Source organism: Panthera pardus, unplaced genomic scaffold (genome assembly GCF_024362965.1).
Source record: "Panthera pardus isolate Hobbes unplaced genomic scaffold, ASM2436296v1 HiC_scaffold_25, whole genome shotgun sequence".
NCBI classification, from domain to species: Eukaryota; Metazoa; Chordata; class Mammalia; order Carnivora; family Felidae; genus Panthera; species Panthera pardus.
This window is the reverse complement of record NW_026526821.1, coordinates 23,802,506-23,816,980: the sequence shown is the minus strand read 5'-3', so window position 1 is coordinate 23,816,980 and position 14,475 is coordinate 23,802,506. Positions and strand designations below refer to the sequence as shown.

Here is a 14,475-nt window from a genome sequence, read left to right as displayed (position 1 = left end):
TAGCAACCAAGTGGAACTCAACCATCAAGAAATAAATAAAACAGTAAATTTTTCCCTTTTTTTCTTTCTTTCTGCTCTCATTTCCCTTCTCTTTTAATTAATTTCTAACTTTCAAACAAAATACACTAGTTTTTAAATCCAAATGCCATAATCACAAACATTTTTTAATAAGGGAAAAGATTCTTATTAAAAACATTACCAAATATACCAATGATTATCATTTGCCAAAAAATTAAGATGTAAAAAAGATAACTTTAATGAATATAATATTTCACTGATGATTAAGAAGGCACTTCATAGTCTTAGGGTCTCAAGAACATCATCATTACCTAGGATAGGTGTTATCTTTTTTTCTAATTTTTTTTGATGTTTATTTATTTTTGAGGGAGACAGGGAGAGGCAAGAGCACGAGTAGGAGAGGGCAGAGAGAGGGAGACACAGAATCCGAAGCAGGCTCTGGGCTCTGAGCTGTCTGTACAGAGCCCGGGGGGGGGGGGGGGGGGGGGGGGCTCAAACTCACGAACCACAAGATCATGACCTGAGCCGAGGTTGGACACTTAACCGACTGAGCTACCTAGGTGCCTGATGTGTGTTATCTTCTATACTTTTCAAAGCCCCTTAAAAACAAAATGCTTGAGGCACTGGTTGAGCATCTGACTCTTGGTTTCAGCTCAGGTCATAATCTCGTGGTTTCATGGGTTCGAGACCCACACTGGGCTCTGCACTGGCAATGCACAGCCTGCCTGGGGTTCCCTCTTTCCCTCTCTATCTGCCCTTCCCCACCTGTGCTGTCTCTGCCTCTCTCAAAAATAAATAAATAAACTTAAAAAAAATTTTTTTTTAATATGCTTGTGGAATCACGATTTGCTTTTCAGAATTTATGTAAAAAGGAGATACAGAGAGAAGCCTGTACTTGCTGTAATGAGAACTGTTAGGAAGAGAACCGACATTCCAAGAAGAAACTACAAGTAAAGTCTGTAATAAAATTCAAATTCTAATTTGAATTCACCCTGTTAAAATGGTATAACTGTCATCATTTGATCATTTAGGGCAAAGCTATGTTTTCTAGAAAAGCCCTCCTTACTGCTTTGCATTGATTTGCTTTTGATTAATACAGAACTTATGACTGATTAGGCTTATCCAACATTCTAACAACCTTGAAAAGCATTAAAAGGCATTCTGCTATAAAAATAGAGAGAAATGCCAGCATCAGGAGATAACTGGGCTGAGAAAAACTCAATGATTAATGTTTTATTATTTTAATTAGTTAGAGGCACTGTTATAAAAACCCACGGGCAATATGCACCTGATGCAGAGAAGATATTCACTCATATATAGCAATTACTATAAAACAGATAACGTGCTAGGCCAAGGCTTGACTAGGAATGATACAGCTAGCAAATAACCCTCCATAATAAGAATTACAATAAATTGCAGAATTGACTAGTTAATTTAAAACATGCTTATTAATAAAATTTTAACAAAAATCACTACAATGACCTAGTGAAAAAATGATTTATGAATATGGATTCATCAGAGAGTAATATTTTCTTAAGAATGCTGCCCTTCAGAACATTTGGCCCATCTACTTCCTTAGAACTCATTTGTATGGCATATCATGTAACAAGATCCTGGAAAGCCCAGTCTTAGCTTGCACTGAGATACTTCTAAGGAATCAGGCTAAAGGAATGAGGGAGTAGTTCAGCCCCACATGTTACATAGATTTAGAATGGGAAGGTGGAGGGAGACAACACATTTTCAAGTTCTCAAAATAATATATGAATTTCACAAAAGCAAAACAGAAGCTTTAAAAAATCTTCTATGAGGAGCAGAAAGCACAAAGCCCAAAAAGAAAATGAGAAGAACTTAAAAAGAGTTTACCCATTTACTGTATTTCAAAGGTCCTGTAAATCCCATGGCTTCTATTATTTTTGTGAAGGTACCAACTTTCTCCTCAACAGGCTGTGGGGAATCCTTGGTAGTAAAAAGCTATTTAATCAAAAAGAAGGGGACAAAATTAGTTGCAAAATAATTTTTTAAAAAGAATGCTTTTGTTTCTCATTAGGCCTAAGCGCATTTTTATTGCTTAGATTTTTTTTTTCACCTAGAATTTTTAATTCTCATTTTTCTGGGCATCTTATCACTCAGTACAAACACATCTGGAATTCTATCTGATATGTGTCCTCGAAATTTCAGAGCCATCTCACTGACCATATGCCTATGAACCTATGTCTAGAAAATGATAGATTTGGGCTATCAGAATAAAAATTCTATGGAAAAGAATACTTTTAAAAGGATATCTTGACCCTCATCTCCCAAAGAATTCTGAGAAGAATGTTGTATGTTTTTGATATAACAGGAAAAGGAAAGAGAACTACTGTCTGAAAGCAGTCAAAAGTCATTCAAAATCATAGTCACCCAAAGCAAGCACTGAATAAATGTTTCTAAACTCATATTTTTTTAGCATAACAAATTTTATTAATAACTATAGAAGATATGAGTCTTATAGTTTGCAAATAAACTCCAAGAAAAACTTATTCTAATGCTAAGCCTCTCCAAATGAAAGCAGGCTATATAATCAATAAGAAATTCTCCAGAGGGCACCTGGGTGGTTCGCTCAATTAGTTGAGCATCTGACTCTTTATTTCGGCTCAGGTCATAATCCCAGGGTCACGGGATTGAGCCCCATGTCGGGCTCCACACTGAACATGAAGTCTGCTTGAGATTTTCTTTCTTTCTTTCTTTCTTTCTTCCTTTCTTTCTTCCTTTCTTTCTTTCTTTCTTTCTTTCTTTCTTTCTTTCTCTCTCTTTCTCTCTCTCTCCCTCCCTCCCCCTCTACCTTCTTCTCTGCTTGTGAACATTTGCTCTCTCTAAAAATAAATAAATTAAAATTCTAAAAAAAAAATAAGAAAGAAATTCTGCAAAAGTTAAAGATTATTTTATTTTTAGCATAAAAAATCCACAACAACTTTCTTCTCTAAAGTGTTTTCCAGGGGCACCTGAGAGGCTCAGTCGGTTAAGCATCTGACTTTGGCTCAGGTCATGATCTCATGGTTTTTTGAGTTTAAGCCCCACCGTGGGCTCTGGGCTGACAGCTCAGAGGCTGGAGCCTGCTTTGTATTCTGTGTCTCCCTCTCTCTTTGCGCCTCTCCCACACTCTCTCTCTCTCTCTCTCAAAAATAAGTAAACATTTTTTAAAAATTAAAAAAATAATAGTGTTTTCCAAGCAAGATACTACAGTGGAAGAAATACAGGACACTGGATCAGAAGTCTTAGGTTCAATCAAATATTCAGTTGGTCTGTCACTTATCCTTGTGACCTTGGCAAGTCAGTTCACTTCCTTGAGCCTCACTTTCTGCATTCAATAAAATTCCTTTCCTCATCCAGCTAACAATTTTACTGAGATTCAGACAAGAACACCTGTGTGAAAACAATCTATAAATGTAGAAAGCACTAATAATTCTCACCTTATTTGTGGTATGATACTTCCTATTCCACTGTACATCTATCCCAGGAATCTGTTCTGATCCACCACACGCTAGGGACTGGCTTATCTGAGGCCACTAGGGATTAAAAAAAAAAACAGATGTAAGCAACAGAGAGTATTCACTTAGTTAATCTGAGTAGAGCTACTTCAAAGTAAAGACCATAGAATCTTTCCAACCTTGTTTAACCTAGCTCCTGGTCATGTGATCACCAAACGAATCCAAGATGGGCACTAAAATGGTATCTGATACATGGTAGATATTCAATAAATATCTCCTAGATACATGAATAAATAAAAGGATTCTGTCCTGGAAACCTGGAACTAAATAAATCTGAGTCAATTCTAGGAACCAGAATTGCAATAAATACCTATCTAAACATTAGTAGCAGTGTGGAATATGGGGGCGGGGAAAGACTCTTAACAGTCCATTTTAAGTTTAAAACCTGCTTCTGCCACTTACAAGCTGGGTGGCCATGAGCAACTTACTGAACCTCAGTTGTAGGGAGGATTAAAGAAGATAACACATGTAAAGTACCTTTCACAAAATAATAAATAGTGGAAACTTCCATCATCACCATCATCACCAACATTACTGTTGTTCAGATCAGAATTGCCTCCCTTTTATGTTCACGTTGCATTTGAATGCACTTTGGCAATAAAATAACCATTATTTTCAACTATCATGTGCCAGGTACTATGCTAAGCGCCTTACATGTATTACCTTATTTAATTCTCACCATAACACTATTAGGTTGGTATTAAAATCAAGACTAATAGGGGCGTCTGGGTGGCTCAGTCGGTTGAGTGGCCGACTTCGGCTCAGGTCACAATCTCACGGCTTGTGAGTTCAAGCCCCGCGTCAGGCTCTGTGCTGACAGCTCAGAGCCTGGAGCCTGCTTCATATTCTGGGTCTCCCTCTCTCTCTCTCTGCCCTCTCCTGCTCATGCTGTCTCTCTCTGTCTCTCAAAAATAAATAAAATAAACATTAAAAAAAAATTTTAAAAAAATCAAGACTAATAAACATAGCTTTGAAAATAAATTCCTAAGGGAAAAAATTTTCAAGTAAGAGAGCCTCACTGTAGCATTTTTCACAAAAGTGAAAACTCGGGGGGAAAAAAGTCCAATAAGATTTCCAATAAGATGGTTAATTAAATTACAGTAAAATTATTCAATGGAAAAATCAGGTAGTCCCTGAGATTTTTTAATAGACTTTATTTTTTCAAACAGCTTTAGCTTCACAGCAAAATTGAGGAGGAAATACAGAGAGCTCCCATAAACCCCTTCTCTATACACTTATCTGCCACTATCACCATCTCCCAGCAGTGGTGCATTTGTTACAACAGATGAACCTACCCTGACACATCATTATCACCCAAAGTCCATAGTTTACATTAAAGCTCATTATTTCTGACAACATGGAAACACTTATATGTATAAAATTATAGGTAAAAACAAGAACGTATATGGGCATCTCTAGAAAGAAACATACAGAAATGAAAGAGTTATGTTGTTAAATTAGAATTATGGATGAATTTAGGAATATAGTTTCCAAAATCTCAATACTATTATATTACCTTTACCAAAGAAGGGGTGAGAGGAAGCAGAAGGAGGGTCACCCCTTTAATTCTGGTTTATTCCAAGAAGAGAGGAGACACATGAAATGAAAATGATTTTTTTCTTTAATCCTAATGAGGGAAAGATGGAATTTCTAATCAAGAATTACCATTTACTTTTCTTTCCAAATAAAGATATTAAAAAACTAGTTAGGATTCTTCTGGTCAGTCCCAGGAATACTTATGCTTTAACTCATAGGTACTAAGTAGGCTTTGTAAAACAGACTAAATACAGACTACCTCCCATTACATCACATACATCAACGTAATGGTCCACCTAGAACACAAAGCACTTAAAACAGGTTCAAAGAACACAATTGACAACAATTGCAACTAGCAAGTTCTCTTCTACTAGATTACATGATCCTATACATAGATTATATAGCTCCAGGAGTAACCAATGGATTCCCTATGTGACTGTCTCAACTGCTGTATTTCTGTCTGACCATTATTCATGAGCTAACATTTAACACTATTTGAACTACTGAAGTACCCAGGTACCTAACAGCAAGGACACCACCTAGTTTCCCCATACCTACACATATATATAAATACACACATTTACTTACTTGCCCCTCAAAAAAGACTCCCTTGACCTTTAAAGACATCAATTTTTTCCTTTATTTAAATTGAAAAGATACCAATAAATGACTTTTGTAAAAAAAAAAAAAAAAAAAAAAAAAAAAAAACTACTCTGAAATATTCAAATGTCACTTTTTCAAAGAGGCCTTCTCTGACCATTTTATCTAAAAACAGTTTTGGTAGAAACTAGGTATATTACCAGAATCAAGTATAGCATGTTAGATATGGGAAACACTCAAGCATGTGTTGAATGAACAAACTCAACCACTTACATGGTTATTTCTTATTTCCTTCTTGTCCTTATCTACATACATCCCATGCATACATGCTGCACTCACCCAACCTTTATTAAATGCACACAATATGCCAGTCTTTATGTCCAGTTTTAGAATACAGACAATCCCTATCCTCGAAGAATTCATAGTCTTGTGGAGAAAAGAAAGAAGACTCACTACACAAGAAACAGAACCAAGTATCATATTTTAAAATGGTTAAAGATCATACACAAACACACACACACACACACACACACACACACACACACACACATACACACACACAAAGTGTTAGCAAAGCTGCAGAGCAACCAGAACTCTCACACACTTCTGGTGGAAGTGTAAAATGGTACAATCACTCTGAAAAATTATTTGGCTGTATCCAAAGAAGCTGAATGTATACACATTCTATAAAACTCAGCAATTCAACTTCTAAGTATACAGCCCAACAGAAATGTGTTTACAAAAAAAAACATATACAAGAATGTTCATAGCAGCACTATTAATAATAGCCCAAACTGGAAATAATCCAAGTACCCATCAATGGATAAATGGATAAATGAATCATGGTATATTTATATAATAGTATACTACACAATAATGAGAATGAATAAATTATAACTACACAGAACAATATTGATGAATTTCTAAAACAAAGTTGAATGAAAGCAGACAAACACAAGAGAGTATATACCGTATGTTTAAAAGATAAAATTATTTTATGATATTCAAAGTGAAGACTGGTTAAACTTGGTTATGGGTGGTGACTGGGGGGATCAAGGAGCTTCTTGGGTTCTATTTCTTGATCTGGGTGCTGGTTAGCTCACTTTGTAATGATTAATTCAGCTGTACACTTATGATTTATGCCTTTTTCTGTATTTTTATTATACTTCAATAAAATGTACAAAAATGCTTAAAGGTATATAATGAACAGTGTAAACAACAGAAATTTGGTGGGAGAAAAGAATTACCTAGAGTCATCCAAAAAGACTTCACAAAGAAGCCTTAAGAAGTGGGCAGGATATGGGGGCACCTGGGTGGCTCAGTAGGTTGGGTGTCCGACTTCGACTCAGGTCATGATCTCATGGTTTGTGGGTTTGAGCCCCGCATCGGGCTCTGTGCTGACAGCTCAGAGCCTGGAGCCTGCTTCAGATTTTGTGTCTCCCTCTCTCTCTGCCCCTCCCCCCCTCATGCTCTCTCTCTCTCTCTCTCTCTCTCTCTCTCTCTCTCTCTCTCTGTCTAAAATAAACAAACATTAAAAAGTAATTAAGAAAAAAAAAGAAGTGGGCAGGATAGAGAAGGTGAGTGAGAATACAAAGTTGAGAAAGCACAGTATGGTAGAAGAGAAAACACTGAGTCAGAAGCCCCAGCTCTGCCTATCATAAATTTGTTTTGAGAACCAAATAAAACAATGTGAAAAAGATAAGCAAACTACAATGCATAACATAAATGCAAAGACCTGCTCCAGACAACTCCAATGATACTCTTTTGCAGACAGCCCCTCATTAAAATGAATATAAGATTTCACTTTTATTTTTTGTTTTCAAAAAATTCTAAAAGTAGAGACCTCCCTGATCTGAAAGAGGAAGGGAGGGGGGAAGGGGAAGGGGAAGGGGAGGAGGAGAAGGAGGGCAAGGAGAAGGGAAGGGAAGGGGGAAAAGAAGGGAAAGAGGAAGAGAAGGGAAGGAGGAAGGGGATAGGGTAGAGGAGGGAGGGGAAGGGGAGAGAAGGAGAAAGGAAAGAAAGAAGGGAAGGGGAAAGGGGAGAGAAAGGGAAAGGTAAGAGAAGGAAAGGGGGAAAGGAAGGGGCAAGGGGAGAGAAGGGGAGAGGGAAGGGTAGGAAAGGCGGACAGGAAGGGTAGGAAAGGGGGAAGGGAAGGGGAAAGGAGGAAAGGAAGAGGAAGGGGGAAGGGAAGGGAAGAGGAAGGGGAAAAAAGAAAAAAGGAAGGAAAGGAGGGAAGGACTCAAGCAATTATTGAATATTGTGGATGTATGTATCTGTTCTTTTAAAAAGCTCTACCAAGGCACAGTCTACCTTACACCTCTTTTATTTTCTGTCCCATTGCTCAATATCATTCTGGGCATAGAGTCGGCACTCAATAAAACTTAGGTAGACTTTTTTTTCTTTTTTCTTTTTTTTTTAAACAGAAGGACTATCTGGAGAAGGTCCAGAAAATAACCACAGGAGTGATCAAAGAGATGAATAAAAGGTCCTAGTGGAAAGGTTAAAAGGAATTAAAATGAAAGGCTAAAATGTTTAGCTTGGAGAAAAAGCAACTGAAGAACTAAGGAGTAACTCAGAATAACAACACTTGAGCTGAAAGAAATCTGAGATCTAAGTCCAAACTTTTCGTTTCACAGATGAGGAAACTAAGAACTAGGGAGAGTTTGCAACTTGCTTAAGGTAGTTTTAGGACAATATTTTTGTTTGTTTGTTTCAGTATATACAGTGAGGATGAAATTTACCCAAGTAGCAATGAACATACAAATAGCAACAAAACAGCAGTTACAATTTATTGAAGATCTCCTATATGCCCAGGACGTATATGCTTGATGTTTTACTTGCATCATCTCACAACAATTTTGCAAGGTTGGTAGTATTTTTTCCTATTTTGGAAATGAGGACACTTAAGCCCAAAGAAGTAAAGTTCATTAAGGGATTAAACATATATTCAGAGCTATCTTTTTTCCCCTATATCAAGCTGCTTTCAAAAACCTAAATAGGGGTCAATAACATATGCTCATGCACACCTAGCACAAAGATGTGGATTTCTAAACATTCCAAATATCATTCTCCAATTAAAGGAATCAGGGCTCCTTAGGAGAAACTGTTGAATCTAGGACTAAAGCAAAGAAAATACAAGATAAACCTGAAACATCTTGTGGTGCTAGGAAATAAAGAACGTTCAAAAATATAATGAAAGCATGTAGAAAAGGAACTTGAAGGAGTTCCTAACAGCCAAACCTGGGACAATCTGATCAACAAAATAAATAATAGGCATAATAAATTATAACTCACAGAAGGAAATAAATATCTATGAGCTCATACTCATATAAATAGTTGAATAAATAAATGGAGAAGTGACACCTCTTCCTTACAGTACAATTCCAAGCAATAAATATAGTAGTAATGATGGAAATAGAAAATGATCATTATACAAACACCAGAGTAATGATTACTGCAGTCAAGAACCATCAACAGAATTACCACATGATGCAGCAATCTCACTTCTGGGTATATATCCAAAAGAATTCAAAGCAGGCTCTTGAAGAGATATTTGCACACTATATTAATACAGCATTATGCACAATAGCCCAGATGTGGAAGCAACCCAAATATCCATCAAAATGGACAAAGCAAATGTGGTATATACATATAATGAAATATGTAGCCTTAAAAAGGAAGGAAATCCTGTCACATACTACAACATGGATGAATCTTAAGGACATTATGCTAAGCAACATAAGTCACAAAAAGGACAAATAATATATGATTCCACCCATATGTAATATCTAAAATAGTCAAAATCATAGAAACAGAAAGTAGAATGTGGTTGCCAAGGGTAGGGTGGGGTAGAATTAGTGTGTAACAGGTATAGAATTTCAGTTCAGCAAGATGAAAAAATTCAAGAGATCTATTATATGACAATGTGAATATACTTCACACTACTAAACTATATACTTCAAATGGTTAACATAGTAAATTTAATGTTATGTGGGTTTTTTTAAACTACAACTTTCAAAATAATTAATTAATGTTATGTACCTTAACAACAACAAAAAAAGAACTATTGATGGATGCCTAAAAGTAGTGAGCAAAAGTATGATGAGAAACAAGATATCTGCATAGTCTCTAAGTATCTGCTCACATGGTACTTACTAATTACAAAAGGGAAAATAGTAACTTCATAGTAGGGAAACCTGACAGGCACCAATTTAATAATCAAGTGATTAAAATCAATGTCACCAGTAATAAGACACACTGGCATTATATATCCCCGGATATTATACACTAAGAAGGGAATATCACTTTTGCCAAAAATGTATGACCTAATTATAAGAAACCCAATTGAAGAAACAAAAAAAGGACATTAGTAGAAAAGACTGGTAAAATTGGACTGAGTTGCATAGATTAGTTAATAGCATTATATCAATGTTAATTTCCTGGTTTCAATAACTACACTATAATTATATAAGACACTTAACATTAGAGAAAGCTAGACAAAGGGTATTTGGGAACCCTACTGTTTTTACAACTTTTCTGTAGGTGTAAATTATTTCCAAATAAAAAAATTTTAAGTACACTCACCAAAATATGACAGAAATTTAAAATGTTTTTGTAAGTTTATTTATTTATTTTGAGAGAGAGAGAGAGAGAGAGAGAGAGAGAGAGAGAGAGAGAGAAACAGCAAGGGAGGAGCAGAGAGAGAGGCAGGGGGAGAAAGGATCCAAAGTGGGCTCTGTGCTGACAGCAGCAAGCCCAATTTGGGACCCAAACTCATGAACTCCAAGATCACGACCTGAGCCAAAGTCAGACGCTTAATCAACCAAGCCACTCAGGCGCCCCAAAATATGACACAATGTTAAGTTTATGTAGGAAAGACAGACATGATGGGGTGCCTGGTGGCTCAGCTGGTTAAGTGTTGGGACACTTGATTTCAGCTCAGGTCATAATCTCACGGTTTGTGGGGTCAAGACCTGCATTGGACTCCACACTGACTCCAGCGGGGAGAGCCTGCTTAAGATTCTCTCTCTCTCTGTCCCTCCCTCTCTAAATAAATAAATAAATAAATAAATAAATAAATACTTAAAAAAAAAAAAGAGATGAGAATACAACGTCCCTCGCTTTTTGAAAATGGTTAACAGGATTATAGCATAGGACATTATCTTAGAGATCATGTGATACTATTACTCAACAAATGAAGGTTTCTTTTATGTCATGCCCTTAGTATACACTCTTCGAACTATTGCCTGAATATTTCCAGTAACAGGAAATTTACTATGTAAAAATTTAGCCCACCCATTCCATGACACCACAATTCTAATTAACATAAAGCTCTTCTTAATTCTGAACTAAATACACCTCCTAGTCAGACATGTACCTGAGGAAAATCAGAGTTTTCCAACCAGGGGTCCTCGAAGTGGGAAGATGTGCCAATAAAGCACATGTCTAGTTTATTTACCCTGGCTAAAATTACATCCTGTCAGCATGAGATAAACCACTCTAAGTTATTTACATGGATGTTTTGCTATAATGATGTCTCAGAACCTAATATAGTACCTGATACATATTAGGTAGTCAATAAATGTTTATTGATTCAAAGAATGAGGCACAAGTCAGAGATTGACACAATGAGTTCCGCCTCCACCAACTATATACACACAAAAACAAATGACTTAGAACTCTATGATAATTCTATTAAAATTTTCCATGCACAAAAAGTAACAGAATGTTGCCCACTCTGAAAAGAAATACCTGCATGCCTACACAAAGTAGATGCCTCTTCTGTATAGGCATATTCTTCATTCATTCAACATACATTCAATGCCTACTCCGTGCCAGGGTTAGTGAGCTCAGGAAATACAGGCACAAACAATACATGTCCTCAGAAGGGCAAGGTTTACACACTAATTAGGGGGAATTACACTATATTTTAAATAGTTGTAATATATTTATATGAATAAATTATATAATATATCAAAAATAATTTTAATCACATCACATATGAAAAAGAAGTTAATGGCTACAGAAGGAATTCATATAAATTGGTAAGAGTTTATATGAATAAATTCCCATAGATAAATGTAGAAAAGATATAAGCATATATGATTTTACAAACTGGAATACAACTGGTAAACAGAAAAATGTTTAACCTTGACAGATAAAGAAATACAAAGCAAAACAAGATAACATTTTCTACCCTGTTAAAATTTTTTTTAAACACCGAATTTAGAGGAAGTTAATGAAAAACTAGTTATATATACATTGCTGATGGCAATATAAACTAAAACCACCTTTTGGAGAGAGAAACTGCCCATACTCATTGACCCAGGGTATACCCTCCTAGGAATTCATCTTTAATAAAGTAAAAATTTTTTAAACTATCAAGAAATAGTAACTACACTAAAGCCTACGACAAAAAAAAATTTTTTTGCAAATAATTTTAGTATCAAACAAAGTCTAAGTAAATAGAATAACATGTAGCCATCAAAAAATATAATTATGCAATCTATCTAACATGAATAATGTCTGCTCCAATAAGTGAAAAGGCACCAGAAAATAAAATTCTGTGGATATTTGTTAAGGTATCTACGGAAAAAATTAGTATGCACACACTGGAGTCCTACATAAGGACTGGAAAAAAACCAGCAGATGTTTTCACGTTTGAGGTCATGGGTGACTTTTATTTCCTTTATTACTAAATTATTTGTATAATTAACAAAAATCAGGAGAAAAAACTCTCAAAGAGGGTCCAAAGTAATGAATCATGTGGTCAATGATAAACAAAGGCCTCAAATAATTGTTCCTTGGATTCTGTGTTCATAAAAAGAAAAAAAAAAGAAAGGAAGAAACATTTCTTACCCCAAATAAAAGTGGCACAATGTGGTTACAAAAAGAAACCTGCAGTTAACTCTGAGATGAATATCTGGAAACATTCCCAACAGTAAAAATCATCAGACTGTAGCATGGTATCCTAGGCTAAGTTCCACTGCTGGGGTATTTAGAAGCAACGCCCTAGACACCATACTGTAGGAATCAGTCCTGAGCTGGCACCACAGAGACCCAGAAGTGGTCTCATGAGGTTTTTCCATCACACAATTTGTTTGGCTAATCTATAAATATATGACATTTGAAAATAAACACTAAGGTTTTCATACCAAGCAAAGGAACAACAAACCTTACCTGGAAAGTGCCAGACAGAGCCCTGCCCCACTGTGCCTGTGTAGAGGACACAGGTACCAATAGGCTGCATACTGGAACCCACTGGGAAATCCGGTTTCTCTAGAGAAAGAAAAAAGGCTGTCAAGAATCTATATCCAACTCCATGAGTAGAAGTTTAGAAATTCTGCCAGAACAGGGTACATGAAAAGAGAACTTCCAAACCAGGGCCAGGAACAAGCTTCCTCCTGCTCATCTCTCCAAGGATAAAATGTACCCCTACCTATTCCTGATTCATGGACTAAAACAACTCTAGTAAAGGCTGACTCAAGCAGGGGGACATGGGCTCCCTCTCAGGAGAGTAACAAAATAAGTAGACTTCAGGCATTTTACAATTAGATTATCATTTAAATTGAGAGTCTGCAATGCCTTTTCATAAACACTGATTTATCTGATCTTCATAGAATCCCTTTATAGTAAGCAGTGTCATCCCCAAAAGGATGAAGAAACTAGGGCTGACATTTTTAGGGTAGGAAAACACTAAGCCAATTTGATTTCCAAAACAAAAGAGAGAGATTAAATGGCTGTTAGAGTTAATGACTGAAGTTCAGTTTCCCCCTAGGGTATTAACCAACCTCAAAAGGGTCTTTGGGCCAAAGTGAAAGGCTGGGCTGGGGAAAGGAAGAGCTATCTTGCTACATGAGAAGCCTACTCTATTTTATGAACCTGAAATACATTACACTGTATAAATGGCATTAGTGTACACAGGACTGGAGATGTCTATTCTAGGAACCAACTCTGAGGGATCCAAGGGTCTCTTTCATTTGACCTATATAAAACTTATAGGGCCACAATGAGGGCTGAATATAAAATTATTTAAAAACACTTTGCCAAACATAAACTACAATACTAGGAGTCAAAGATCTGGATTCCAGTTTTAACTCAGCTATTCTAATATGATCTTTACAAGTAATTTAACTTCTACAATGCACAGGTTCCTTATAGCAATTATTAGTAATACTTATGAGCATTTGTTCTGTGACAGGTACTTTCCTAGGTACTTTACATATATAAACTCACTTAAAACTCACAATCATCACCGAATGACCTAGGAATATTGCCATTATCCCACTTATATGGATAAAGAAACTGAGGTATACATAGGATAAGGAATTTCCCAAGGCCACACAGTTAATACAATGGCAGGGTTAAGATCTGAACCCAGACAGCCCAACTTCAGGATCCATGCTCATTTACGGGATGAAAGGGTAAAAGGAATATCTCCAAAGTATCTTCTAACACTCTATGAACTAGTCTTGAAACAACTAAAACACAGTATAGTATTGTGGCAAGAGCCACATACTTGGAATCAGAAAACACTGATTTGACTCTTGGCTCCACTGAAAGCTACAAGCCGTTGTTGTCTCTTCTATAAAATAAAGGAAAAAATCCCTACTTCTCAGGACTTAAGAAAAATCAACAAATGTACCTTGTAACATGTCCAACTCAATAAATATTAAGTTGAATCTGAATCTCCATTTCCTCATGAGTAGGCAACAAGTGATAGGGATAAAGTACATGGAGAAAGGTGCAGGAATTTTAAACGTAGAGAGGCCTTCTAAAGTGTCTCACAGTTTTA

At 36.2% G+C, this 14,475-nt stretch overlaps 1 protein-coding gene across 6 annotated transcripts in view; it reads right to left on the bottom strand.

Annotated features, from left to right (window-relative positions):
• LOC109272515 (ubiquinol-cytochrome-c reductase complex assembly factor 1) overlaps nucleotides 1–14,475 on the bottom strand; it is a 101,551-nt gene that overhangs the window by 74,146 nt on the left and 12,930 nt on the right. For 3 of the 6 annotated variants that reach the window (XM_019458687.2, XM_019458690.2, XM_019458689.2), the window contains exons 2-4: nucleotides 12,861–12,959; nucleotides 3,468–3,563; nucleotides 1,882–1,989 (exon numbers count right to left, since the gene is read on the bottom strand). In XM_019458687.2, the coding sequence (XP_019314232.1) occupies nucleotides 1,882–1,989; nucleotides 3,468–3,563; nucleotides 12,861–12,959 (303 nt within the window). The remainder of the gene's footprint in view (nucleotides 1–1,881; nucleotides 1,990–3,467; nucleotides 3,564–12,860; nucleotides 12,960–14,475) is intronic. The other 3 variants (XM_019458693.2, XM_019458694.2, XM_019458692.2) reach the window with 2 other exon arrangements.